Source organism: Prionailurus viverrinus, chromosome C1 (genome assembly GCF_022837055.1).
Source record: "Prionailurus viverrinus isolate Anna chromosome C1, UM_Priviv_1.0, whole genome shotgun sequence".
NCBI classification, from domain to species: domain Eukaryota; kingdom Metazoa; phylum Chordata; class Mammalia; order Carnivora; family Felidae; genus Prionailurus; species Prionailurus viverrinus.
The window spans coordinates 151,415,892-151,428,598 of NC_062568.1; the positions used below are offsets into that span (position 1 = coordinate 151,415,892).

Below are 12,707 nucleotides of genomic sequence, written 5' to 3' on the forward strand. Positions count from 1 at the left end.
CCAGCCTGCCCGCTTCAGCACTACTGTCCTGCCAAGGCTGCCCCTGTGAGGAGTGCCTGGGACCCCCAGACCTGTACCCTCATCAACACCATCATTTTTTTGTCTCTTTAAGGGAAGTGCGTTATGTGTGGACCACATTTTCTGGCCCTTTCCCTCTTGACTGTCTCTGGACTGTCCCTAACTCCATTACAGATTTCTTTAAATCGTGGCTACTAGAACTGCAAAAAGGGTTCCTCATGCATAGGATAATATCTTTATTTTGTTTCTAGTACTTGACCATGATACTCAGAACGTTGTTACCTTTTTAAAAATTTTTCCCCATGTTTATTTATTTTTGAGAGAGAGAGAGAGAGAGAGAGAGCGAGCGAGAGTGCGAGCGAGTGGGGAAGGGGCAGAGAGAGAGGGAGACACAGAATCCGAAGCAGGCTCCAGGCTCTGAGCTGTCAGCACGGAGCCCGACGTGGGGCTCGAACTCACAAACCGTGAGATCATGACCTGAGCAGAAGTTGGACGCCCAACCGACTGAGCCACCCAGGTGCCCCCTTGTTGCCTTTTAAGATTCAACAGCAGTTCTTCTTTTAGAGAACGTAAAAGGTTACAGATGATACTCAGCAGGGTCAGGTCCATCTCAGACCTCAGGTGCTCAAGTGTTATTTCCACAAGGGCATCTAGGTGGGGCGCAGCGTGGGCCTTTTATAAGGCGGTCAGGTGTGTCCATTTGCCCCCCTTCTTGCTCCTCCAGCTGCAGCTCACATCACTCAGCCTCTCACCCAAGTGTCTTCCAACCCTACTGGCTTTGTTCGTGTTCCCCATAGTTGCCAGCTCCTTCCTATCATAGGGTCTTTGCCCATGCTATGCCCTTTGCCAAGACTGCACACCATTACTCATCCTTTAAATTTCTGGTTTATTGCCCTCATACAATATACTTCTTCATAGGAACTATCATATCACATTTGCAAGTAAAGAATTATTGTTGTGCTTATTTGCTTAAAGTCTCTCATCCTGATGCATTACAAAGAACTCCATGAGGACAAGGAGGGATTCCTTTGATTACCTATGTAGTCTCGGTGCCTAGCATAGTATTTGATACTGAGTAAGAGGCCAATAAATCCTTGCTAAATGAATGACTAAATTATGGAAGGAAGGAAATAATGACTTTGTGGACACAGTTGTGTCCACACCCTGGTTCCAGTTCTCCCTTTCAGCAAGACTGGTTTTAACAGCCTCTTTTTCAGATGATACAGGCTTAGTATCACATCTGTCCTGGGCTTGCAGACTGCCAGGTCTCTGTAGCAGGGGTTAATGAAGCCGGGACACAGTGCGAAATGATGTCAGCTATAGTGGCTGACTCTACATGGCCAGCCACCTGCTTTCTTGCAGTATACTGAGTAAGCCAAGTACAGTTTGGGTGGGCAATGGCACCAGAGGTTGGCATGCAGGACACAGCAGTGGAGGTTCCAGCCACCACAAAGTGTTAGAAATTCAGATAAATGGCAGCATCATGACTCTGAGTATTTTTTATATTCAGACATATCCAAGCCAATGCGTTGGAATACTGCAGTATAAAATATTTTTCTATCACTATAAAAGCCATTTTATGCACATTGTAGAAAGTTAGAAAATATATCAAAATAAAATAAAATTAAATAAAGTACCACAGCTACAGTCACCCACACATACAACCTTTCTCATATTTCCTTCCAGATTTGTAGTATTTGTTTATGAGAGATTTTGCTTTTTATGCTGTTTGCTACCTGTTTTTTTTTTGTTTTGTTTTGTTTTTTTGGTAAACAGTTTCCACTTTTCCAGTTCAACAAATGTTAATTTTATCTTATATTCATCCTATATTCGGATTTCCCCAGTTGTCCCCCACAAATGTCTTTGTAGCATTTTGTCCATCTCAGGATCTAATCTACTCCAGACCTTGGATCTGGTGGTTATGTCCCTTAGGTCTCTAATATTCTAATTAGCAAGGTCCCTTTTTCTCCTAATACTGACATATGGTCCTGTCACTTGTCCTGCAGAATATCTCATTTTCTGGATTTGTTTGGTTCCTTCCCAGGGGTATCATTCACATTGTTTCTTTATCTCCTGTATTTCGTATAAAATGTAGGTTAGGTTTTGATGTATTCCTGTTAAACATTTTTGGACCAGAATACATTCTACATATGCTGTATGATCTCCAATGCATCACATCAGGAGAAACGTAGTATACGGTTGAATCACTATTAGCAATGCTGAACCTGAATGTAGGACTAGGGGCCAGGTTCTTTTTTTTTTTTTTTTTAATTTTTTTTCAACGTTTTTTATTTATTTTGGGACAGAGAGAGACAGAGCATGAACGGGGGAGGGGCAGAGAGAGAGGGAGACACAGAATCGGAAACAGGCTCCAGGCTCCGAGCCATCAGCCCAGAGCCTGACGCGGGGCTCGAACTCACGGACCGCGAGATTGTGACCTGGCTGAAGTCGGACGCTTAACCGACTGCGCCACCCAGGCGCCCCTCTTTTTAATAAGATTCCAGACTGACACAGCAAGAGTGTGACTCTCACCAATTTCCAGCCTGGCTCTGCTCATTGCTAATCCCTCCTCCATCCCTATCTCCAACCTGTCTTCATCCCCTTAGTACCCTTCAAGCAGGTGCCTGCATAACTCAGTTGGTTAAATGTCCAACTTTGGCTCAGGTCATGATCTCAGGGTTTGTGAGTTCAAGCCCTGCGTTGGGCTCTGTGCTGACAGATCAGAGTTGGAGACTGCTTCAGATTCAGTGTCTCCCTCCCTCTCTGCCCCTAGGCTCTGTCTCTCTCTCTCTCTCTCTCTCAGAAAAAAAATAAACGTTAAAAAAATAAAGAAGACCCTTTGAGCAAGAAAGACAAAAGGGAATGAAGGTGGTAAAAGGCACAGCAATCAGATTAGGAAGGGTAGTCCAATAGTTCCCATCTCCAACTACATACTGAGGCTACTGCACTAGCCATAAGTAGGCAGGATGCATATCCAGGAGCTGATCTCATTTGAGATTCCAGTCTTCTCAGCTATTACCAGGGTCAAAATAATTTGGCATTGGTGTTCGTACACATCCACAAGGCAGTCTGCATGATGTATGGATGTTCTCGTACTTTTTAAAAAAGATATAAGGTTATACAGAAAGCTGGTTCTACCATTTTATGAATTGATCACACCAAAAAAAAAAAGAGACAAAGAACTTTGATTTTTTAACTCACTGTGCAAATTCTAGGAAGGAGTCAAAATTATATTGTATGATATTCTATCTGGGTAAGGGAGACCAGCACCTAGGTCCGCTTTGTTGTTTTTAAACAATGAGACTATGCAACCTTGGTACTTTCAACACTCAGAGTTTCCATATACCCTATCTGTAAAATGGGAATTATTACACTTTTAGTCCATAGTTGCTGAGGATTTAACTGTGTCTGTAAAGCACCTACATTGCAGGAGTAGCTTATTCCCTTCTCCATCTGCTGGGGCTGAGGTTACTGCTCTGCATCCTGCCATACCCAGCAAGGATTCCAGTGGGCCTGAGCCTGTGGGTGGAGTTCATTAGTATATATACCTGGAGGAGTTGGGAAAGATCAGAGTAGGGAGCTTGAGGCAGGGGCTAACCTCTGTTACTGTACAAATTAACATTTGATTAGAATAGTACGTTCTTAGGCCTTTTACAAAAAAACATTGCGACATCTTTTTTAAAATATGAAATTTTGTTGTTTTTTATTATTTTGGGGGATTTGAAAGGCAAGTCTAGTTACTTAGGGCCCAGGAACAGGAATGAAGCAGTTGATATTGGATTTTAATATTTTATTCTATCTCTCAAGTACTCAGCCTTCAATATGCATGCTTTTAGGTCTAATAAAACAGTGAGAGATGGCCATTCTTATTTGGGGGGCTTTCTTTGGCTGTATACCCCCCATGTAAAAGCTGGGAAATCAGTTAATGCTTATCATTCTAATGAATGTGGTCCGGCATTGCTCTTTTAAAGGAGGTGTGGTGCAGGATGAGGGGAGTCCTAAAATTTTTATAAATTATCTTTATTTTTGTGATCCATTTGAGTGCTAGAGGCTGGAAGTTGTACTGGTTATGAGTGGACATTGGAGCCACATAAACCTAAGTTTGATTTTCAGATCCACCACTTACTAGCAGGGTGGTGACTAAGCAAAGATTAGACCCGAAGCACATTGCCTCTGGGAACTTCAGCTTTTTATTTTTAGAGGAGAATTGATTACTCTGACTATGGCAATGGTTGTTGTGAATATTAAAAGAAATAAAGTAAACGAATCATGGCACCTAGTGTATAGTAAGTATTCAAGAATTGGTTGCTATTTTAATTATCATTATCTTTTCCAGTGAACACAGTTTACAAATGCTCACTTTCTCTAGAATCTTTATCCCAACTCTGACTCTCAATGGTTTTCCATTGTTAGATTGATGTGAAACATTGATGCTTAGATCAAGGGTTGTAATTTCTGCCCATCAGTTCTATAGTGAGAATGCTTTTCATTAATAGCTTGACAAGGCTGATAAAGTAACAGAGAATGGAGCATTCATAGAAAGCATTAATATTTTTGTTTCCCATATGGATGGGATTATTTGAGCAATAAAACTTTAGTGTGCTATCACTGTTCATTATGGAACTTGCCACATCCACCTCCCCCACATGTAATGTGGTTCAATTGTGGCTGCAGAATTTGAGTTACATCTCTTCTCTGTAGTCTATACTGGCTATTCTGCATGTAGTTGTAAGTATTCAATGCATATTAAGTTTTTCATGACTAATGCATCTTCTGAGGTTTAAGCAGAAGCATAAAATGGAAGTAAACAAAGTGCCTTAGTTCTTGGTGCTGAAGTTTTCAAGACTGTACGTATCACCTTGTACAAGGCATGGATGAAAATGAAAGAATTAAAAACTTTATTTCCCCACCCTCCAACCTCTAAACCCAGTATCTTTGTGCAATTTTGTTTTTAACTTCCTAAGATTAACTTCCACATGATTAGTGACTATGGGCATTAAGTATCTGTTTAGCTAGTACAATACACCTTATGTTATTCTCTGTGTTAAGGTTGAAGAACTAGGATTTCTTATGGTAGGGAGAGATGGGTATAGAGCTTCGGAATCACTGATCCCTACAAATAAAGATTTGCTTGCCCTTTGTTTTTTTTCCTAGAAGAAACATCAGACACTACTTACTTAGAAGATGATACCTATGGTAAGTCATAGTCTGAGTGTTAAGTGATAAGTTAGTCTAAGAATTCTTCATGACAGTTAGTCTATTAAGGAATACATGATTCTTTCAAAATCTAGGAACACCTAAATATTTGATTGGTAAAGACTAATTACTGAAGACTTTTTTGGTCCTTCTTTCAAGTGGCTGATTTCTTCCTCCTGAAGGGATTTCCTCTCTTAGAGCTATAAAAAAAAAAAAAATCCCTCAGGAAGAACATCTTATAGCTGCTGAAGCTTCATTACCCCAGGTCATCCCATACATCTTGCTTTCTTTCCACCCTTGAATCTCAGTTTATGACCTTAACACATATGTCTTATTTAAATCTCTCTTTATAATAAAGATCTCTATTGTCAGGCCTCTTGGCTGTTTCATGACACTATCTTACCCAGTCCTCTTTTTGTGACACCTGGCTCACACCTTAGCCCCGTATAGTTGAGTCTTACTACTCAAAGTGTGGTCTGTGGAGGGGGGCGTGGGTGGCTCAGTCCGTTGAACGTTGGACTTCAGGTCAGGTCATGATCTCCCAGTCTGTAGTTTGAGCCCCACCTCATGCTCTGTGCTGACAGCTCAGAGCCTGGAGCCTGCTTCAGATTCTGTGTCTCCCTCTCTCTCTCTGCCCTTTCCCGGCTTGCACTCTGTCTCTTTCTCAAAAATAAATAAACATTAAAAAAAAGAGAGAGAAATTTAAAAGTTGGTCTGTGGACTGGACCAACAGCAGGGAGCTTGTTAGAAATGCAGAATCAGGCCCCGCCCCAGTCTTACTGAATCAGAATCTGCGTTGTCAACAAGATCCTCAAGTGATTCATTTGCAAATAAAAGTTTGAGCTGCACAGACTTAAAGAATTGTTCTTCCTTTATGTGTTCTCATTGCCCCTGAGATATCCAAGTACTTCTCTGCTGTGACTTCCAACATTCCTTGGATCCCAAATCCTCAACTGAAAAGGTTATCACATTTGCACTTTCCTATCTCTGTTCTCAAAGCCTCTTTATTGATGCTTGTGTACTTTAATTGTACCTGGGTAGATTCTAGGGTTTGTGCTTAAACTTATATAGCATTTTATAGTCTTTAAAGTTCCCTTACACAGATTTTATTTGATCACATAGGATCCTATAAGGTGGAAAGATAGGTAATATAATCATTTGTAGAAGCTATTTTATAAATTTCCATTTGTGGTTTTCTAACCTTAGGGGTGAAAGATATACCAGCAGATTTTTCCCCCTATTTTTGAAAAACATAGAAACCAAGTCTTTTTTGGGTTATCAGGAGTCAGTGAGTTACTCTTACTCAAGATATATCATGATTTAAAATTGTGTTTTACTGTTCAATATGATATTATATTTTCATTCATAAACCTTGTCTTAATGAGGATAATTAGGACTATAATAAAATTGTCATCTTTCTGACAAGATTTTTGAGATAAATGAGCCAATGAAGAATAAGCGCTTCACTTCTGATATAATCTGATATAATAAGCTGGTATAATAGACCACAGAGCACTGCTTCTGCTTGAATGAAAAGGAGTTTTCAAGGAAAGGGAGAAACTCCAATGTAGAATATTGCCTTGAGATCTTAGGCTATTTCCATTCTCCTAGAGAAGATATATATAAGAGAACTCGCTGCTAAGTTGGAGGAACTGTTGGTTTTGCATCCCCTGAAAATGCATTTATATTAGAAGAAACACCTGCAGGGGCTCCTGGGTGGCTCAGTCGGTTAAGCATCCGACTTCAGCTCAGGTCATGATCTCACAGTTCGTGAGTTCAAGCCCCATGTCGGGCTCTGTGCTGACAGCTCAGAGCCTGGAGCCTGCTTCCGATTCTGTGTCTCCCTCTCTCTCTGCCCCTTCCCTGCTCATGCTGTGTCTCTCTCTGTCTCAAAAATAAATAAACATTAAAAAAAAAAAAAGAAGAAACACCTGCAGATCCTAAGAGTGTTATACCCAGGAGTTAGGGGTGAATGGGTGAATAGGCATGGCAGGTGAATTTGGTGCCATTTTCGTCTTATTTCTTTGAACCATTTACTCAACATTTAGATGTCTTTTCAAGAACCTTATGTTAATGAAAGCTTAACTGTGTTTAATAATGTAGGTGAGCTTGGGAGAATTGGAGTACAGTTGAGGGTAGACCATGGAAACCATGCTTCAACAGCCTCCTATTCCAAAGAAGCTGAGGCCCAGCAAAGCTGGTGACTTTATCCCATGTATTCTACCTCCTCTGCTCTTACAAGGAAGGGGAATCCTTGTCTCCTCTAGGCTGGTACCTCCACAAGGACCTTGCTATGAAATTGTCCCCTCTCTCTCCTGCACTATTCCCACCATTGTATAAACATGCCTAAATATCAACCCCTTGAAAAAATTGGTAAAGCCTCCATTGACTTTCCTATCATTCTCCACCTACCACTCCATTTCTTTACTTTTTCCCATAGGAAACTCCTCATTAGAGTTGTCTTTAGGCACTGACTCCACTTTCTTCCCTCTCATCCTTTCATTACCCCACACCAACTGGAATTGTATCTGAACTACTTCAGGAAACACTTTATCCACATTTCCCAAAATGTCTATCTTGCTCCTCCAATGGAGAATTATTTTCTTTCTCACCTTATTCTCCATCAGGAACATTTGACACATCTAGCCATTTTCTTTTTTGCAATATTTTCTTCTTTTGCTTCCATGATACCACACTTTCTGGTCTTCTGGTTTTCCTCCTTTCTCTCTGACGTCTCCTCTTCCTCTGCCCAGTCTCTAAGATTTAGAGTCCAAATGTTGGGGAATCCCCAGTATGCATTTTCTCTTTTTACGTTATCCTAGGTGATTTCATCTCATCTCAGTTTTGTTTGTTTGTTTTACTTGTTTTTATTTTTATTTATATCCAAGTTAGTTAACATATACTAGAATATTGGCTTCAGGAGTAGAACACAGTGATTCACCACTTACGTGTAATACCCAGTGCTCATCCCGACAAGTGCCCTCCTTAATGCCCATTCCCAAGACATTTCCCCTCCAGCAACCCTCAGTTTGTTCTCTGTATTTAAGAGTCTCTTATGGTTTTTAAAGACCATACGCATGCTGCCACCTCCTAAATTTATATCGCTGGCCTTTTTTGCTCTATCTTGCTCCAGACTGGTTTATTCAGCTTCAGGTCCCACTAAACCCAGTCTACCTATCTTTTCATCCCTAATCCTCTAGTCTGACCATTTCCACTGTATTACTTCATTCAAACAACTGTCCTTTGTTATTTTGATATTTACAATAGCCTCCTCACTGGTTTTCATACTTTACCTATTGCCCTAAACATAGTTATGCTTTCTTTAACAAGTCCATTCTCCACAGAAGAATCTGTTTATAACTACTCTTATATTCTCAAAATCAAGTAGTGAACTGAGCAAATAACCAACTGCTTTTGAAATTTTCAGAGCACATTGGGACGGCCGGTGATTCAGTTGGGTGAGTGTCCAACTTCAGCTTAGGTCATAGTCTCACAGCTCTGAGTTCAAGCCCTGCGTTGGGATCTGTGCCAACAGCTCAGAGCCTGGAGCTTGCTTCAGATTCTGTGTCTCCCTCTCTCTCTCTGCCCTCGCCTCTCGTTTTCTCTCTCTCTCAAAAATAAAAACATTAAAAAAAATTTTTTTAATTATCAGAGCACAATTATATATCATCACAATTATGATGAGTTAATATTACTTTTTTCCTCTAATCACACTTTATTTAATGTACCATTTTGGTCAGTTTTAGATTACTTAGTATATAAATGTAGGAGTCACAAGAGCAAATATTATATTAATCCAATGGACAGTGCACAATTTTGGTTATTGGCTATTTTGACCTTACTTTTTTGACCCCCACAATTTGCATCTGACAATTTGACCCAATTTAAACCCGAGGATATTTTGACTATTTCTGTACACTAACATTTAAATCAGATTTATGCCAACATTAATGAATTTGGGTCAGTAAACTATTCTTTTATTTGGTGGGGGAAAATACCTTCTATTAGTTAATTTTGTTTCTTAATTTTTGAATAGCAGTGTTAAACTATTTATGGTTTTATCCTTTTTTATTCTACTAAGCTTATTTTAATTAGACTACCATGTTTTGTGTCAATTTTAAAATAAATATTTGATTCATTGATTGTTTTACTTTACATTAAGATTCATCAACTTCATGACACATTTTTGTGGATTTTACAGGATGATATGATTCCTCTATCAATTTTTGGTCAATAAATTTTTACCATGAGAAGTTTTAGTTAGTGTCAATTCTATTTTTTGTTAACTATTTCTCTAAAAGTTTAATCTCTTCTAAGGTCAATTTTTGCAGTGTTTATTATTGTTAATAATATGTGATTCTTCAACTTTTTTTATTAAAAAAGAAAAAATGCTTCACTATATATATGCTTAGCATTGCTAGTTTTATTTTGACATAATTATTTCTACTTGATCTAATTTTACTGGGGTCAAGTTGCATTTTGTCTTAAGTGTCCTTAGGGTTAAAATGCCAGGATTAAAATATTCTACGATAATCTTAATTGCTCCTTATTTTTTCTCTTAGAATATCAGTGTTAGCTAGAGCTGTTACAATTGCAAATTATTACTAAAATAGGTTTGACTCCACATAGAAATTCCAGAGAGCCTAGAGACATCTTGAAAGGAGCATATGTAAACTTAAGGGAAAAGGGCACATTTCTTTTTTAGGCAAAACATGTTATGTAAGGCTGACTTCTGATTCCCCAGGAAAGAGCTCTTTCCTTACCTTGGAGCTTTTATTTCCCCTGGCAATCCAAGCTGTCTTTCTCTTTCTCTGTACTATTGACTGCCTCTTGGCACAAAATATTGCAATCAATTATTCCACATCTGTGTGAACAAGGGTCTTTAGAAGAAGAAACTGATTAAAATATATGGTCTCCTTAGGCTGTTAAATAGGACACCCTTCATTTCAGTTTTTGATAGTTTGTGTTAAGTAGCTGCAATGTGTATTATCTCTCATTATTAATTCTTGAAATGGTTTGGATTTTGCCTGCCTACTCTTCAAAATTATTAAAAACAGGTAAAGTTGGCTATTCTGGAGTGGGATTCATTTTATTTCCCAGATGTTTTTTATTTTTGAATTTTCTTGAGAATTAGGAAAGCTGCTCTCCTGGTCTTTTATTAACAACAACAATACTAAAATAGTTGTGTATATAGCACTTACTATTTGTTGGAAACTATTCTAAATTGCCTTACGTATGCTAATTTACTCAATCTACCCAATGACTCTTTGATGTTGTTCTATTTTCCCATTTTACAGATGATGAAACAGGCATAGGAGAAACAGGCATATGTAACTTGCTCAAGCAAGTGCAATAAAGATCTGACAAACTGCATGAAGTTGTCTATTTTTAAAAAGACTTTTCTTAATGAAAAACAAACTTTTGGTTCCTTGCCTTAGGAAATGGGGTGAGCCTGTAATTTCTCATTTACATATCCTTACAGCCCATAGATAGATGGAGATGAAGTTTAAGGGATTTGATAAACTGGGTTTGGCTTTTCTACTTGTTCGCAACAGAAAAATGAAGTGATTTCTCCATATCAGACTGAGACCACAGATCCAATCCCACTCATTTCTTTTTCCTAACATGCCTCTTAGTGTAATTCTTCCCTGTAGCACATGCATGGTATTTCATAGAGCCAACAAAAATGGTCATATTACTAAGGAGTTGGTGGCCACAAACTATATTCAGATGAAATTTGTTAAATTCTCAGTTTCTTGTTCCTTAGACAGGGAAATTACATTTTCCCTTCCATTCCTGCTTTTCCCTGTCTCTGAAAGCACTGATTCCTCTCACCAACCTACCTCATTCCCACTCTGATTCTGTATCACAGCTTTCTTTTTTAATATGAAATTTATTGTCAAATTGGTTTCCATACAACACCCAGTGCTCATCCCAACAGGTGCCTTTTTCGATGCCCATCACCCACTTTCCTCCCTCCTACCCCCCATCAACCCTCAGTTTACTCTCAGTTTCTAAGAGTCTCTTATGGTTTGCCTCCCTCCCTCTCTAACTTTTTTTCCCTTTCCCTCCCCCATGGTCTTCTGTTAAATTTCTCAGGATCCGCATAAGAGTGAAAACATCTGGTATCTGTCGTTCTCTGTATGACTTATTTCACTTAGCATAACACTCTCCAGTTCCATCCACGTTGCTACAAAAGGCCATATTTCATTCTTTCTCATTGCCAAGTAGTATTCCATTGTATATATAAAGCACAACTTCTTTATCCATTCATCAGGTGATGGACATTTAGGCTTTTTCCATAAGAATAGCCATAATTTGGCTATTGTTGAAAGTGCTGCTGGGGCGCCTGGGTGGCGCAGTCGGTTGAGTGTCCAACTTCAGCCAGGTCACGATCTCGCGGTCCGCGCGTTCGAGCCCCGCGTCAGGCTCAGAGCCTGGAGCCTGTTTCTGATTCTGTGTCTCCCTCTCTCTCTGCCCCTCCCCCGTTCATGCTCTGTCTCTCTCTGTCCCAAAAATAAATAAAAACGTTGAAAGAAAAAAAAATTTAAATGAAAGTGCTGCTATAAACATTGGGGTACAAGTGCCCCTATGCATCAGCACTCCTGTATCCCTTGGGTAAATTCCTAGCAGTGCTACTTCTGGGTCATACAGTAGATCTATTTTTAATTTTTTGAGGAACCTCCACACTGTTTTCCAGAGCGGCTGCATCAGTTTGCATTCCCACCAACAGTGCAAGAGGGTTCCCATTTCTCCACATCCTCTCCAGCATCTATAGTCTTCTGACTTGTTCATTTTAGACACTGTGACTGGCATGAGGTGATATCTCAGTTTGGTTTTGATTTGTATTTCCCTGATGAGGAGTGACGTTGAGCATCTTTTCATGTGCCTGTTGGCCATCTGGATGTCTTCTTTAGAGAAGTGTCTATTCATGTTTTCTGCCCATTTCTTCACTGGATTATTTGTTTTTCAGGTGTGGAGTTTGGTGACTTCTTTATAGATTTTGGATACTAGCCCTTTGTCTGATATGTCATTTGCAAATATCTTTTCTCATTCCATCGGTTGCCTTTCCGTTTTGTTGATTGTTTCCTTTGCAGTGCAGAAGCTTTTTACCTTCATGAGGTCCCTATAGTTCATTTTTGCTTTTAATTCCCTTGCCTTTGGGGATGTGTCAAGTAAGAAATTGCTATGGCTGAGGTTAGAGAGGTCTTTTCCTGCTTTCTCCTCTAGGGTTTTGATGGTTTCCTGTCTCACATTCAGGTCCTTTATCCATTTTGAGTTTATTTTTGTGTATGGTGTAAGAAAGTGGTCTAGTTTCATCCTTATGCATGTTGCTGTCCAGTTTTCCCAGCACCATTTGTTAAAGAGACTGTCTTTTTTTCTTTGGATATTCTTTCCTACGTCATCAAAGATTAGTTGGCCATACTTTTGTGGGTCCAATTCTGGAGTTTCTATTCTATTCCATTGGTCTATGTGTCTGTTTTTGTGCCAAT

At 39.4% G+C, this 12,707-nt stretch overlaps 1 protein-coding gene across 10 annotated transcripts in view; it reads left to right on the top strand.

Moving 5' to 3' along the window:
* SLC44A5 (solute carrier family 44 member 5) overlaps positions 1 to 12,707 on the top strand; it is a 400,420-nt gene that overhangs the window by 199,535 nt on the left and 188,178 nt on the right. For 5 of the 10 annotated variants that reach the window (XM_047873770.1, XM_047873764.1, XM_047873767.1 and 2 more), the window contains exon 3: positions 5,173 to 5,214. The exons of 1 other annotated variant lie outside the window; for it this stretch is intronic. In XM_047873770.1, the coding sequence (XP_047729726.1) occupies positions 5,173 to 5,214 (42 nt within the window). Of the gene's footprint in view, positions 1 to 5,172; positions 5,215 to 8,641; positions 8,673 to 12,707 lie in introns of all 10 variants that reach the window. 4 more of the 10 variants (XM_047873771.1, XM_047873773.1, XM_047873772.1 and 1 more) reach the window with 3 other exon arrangements.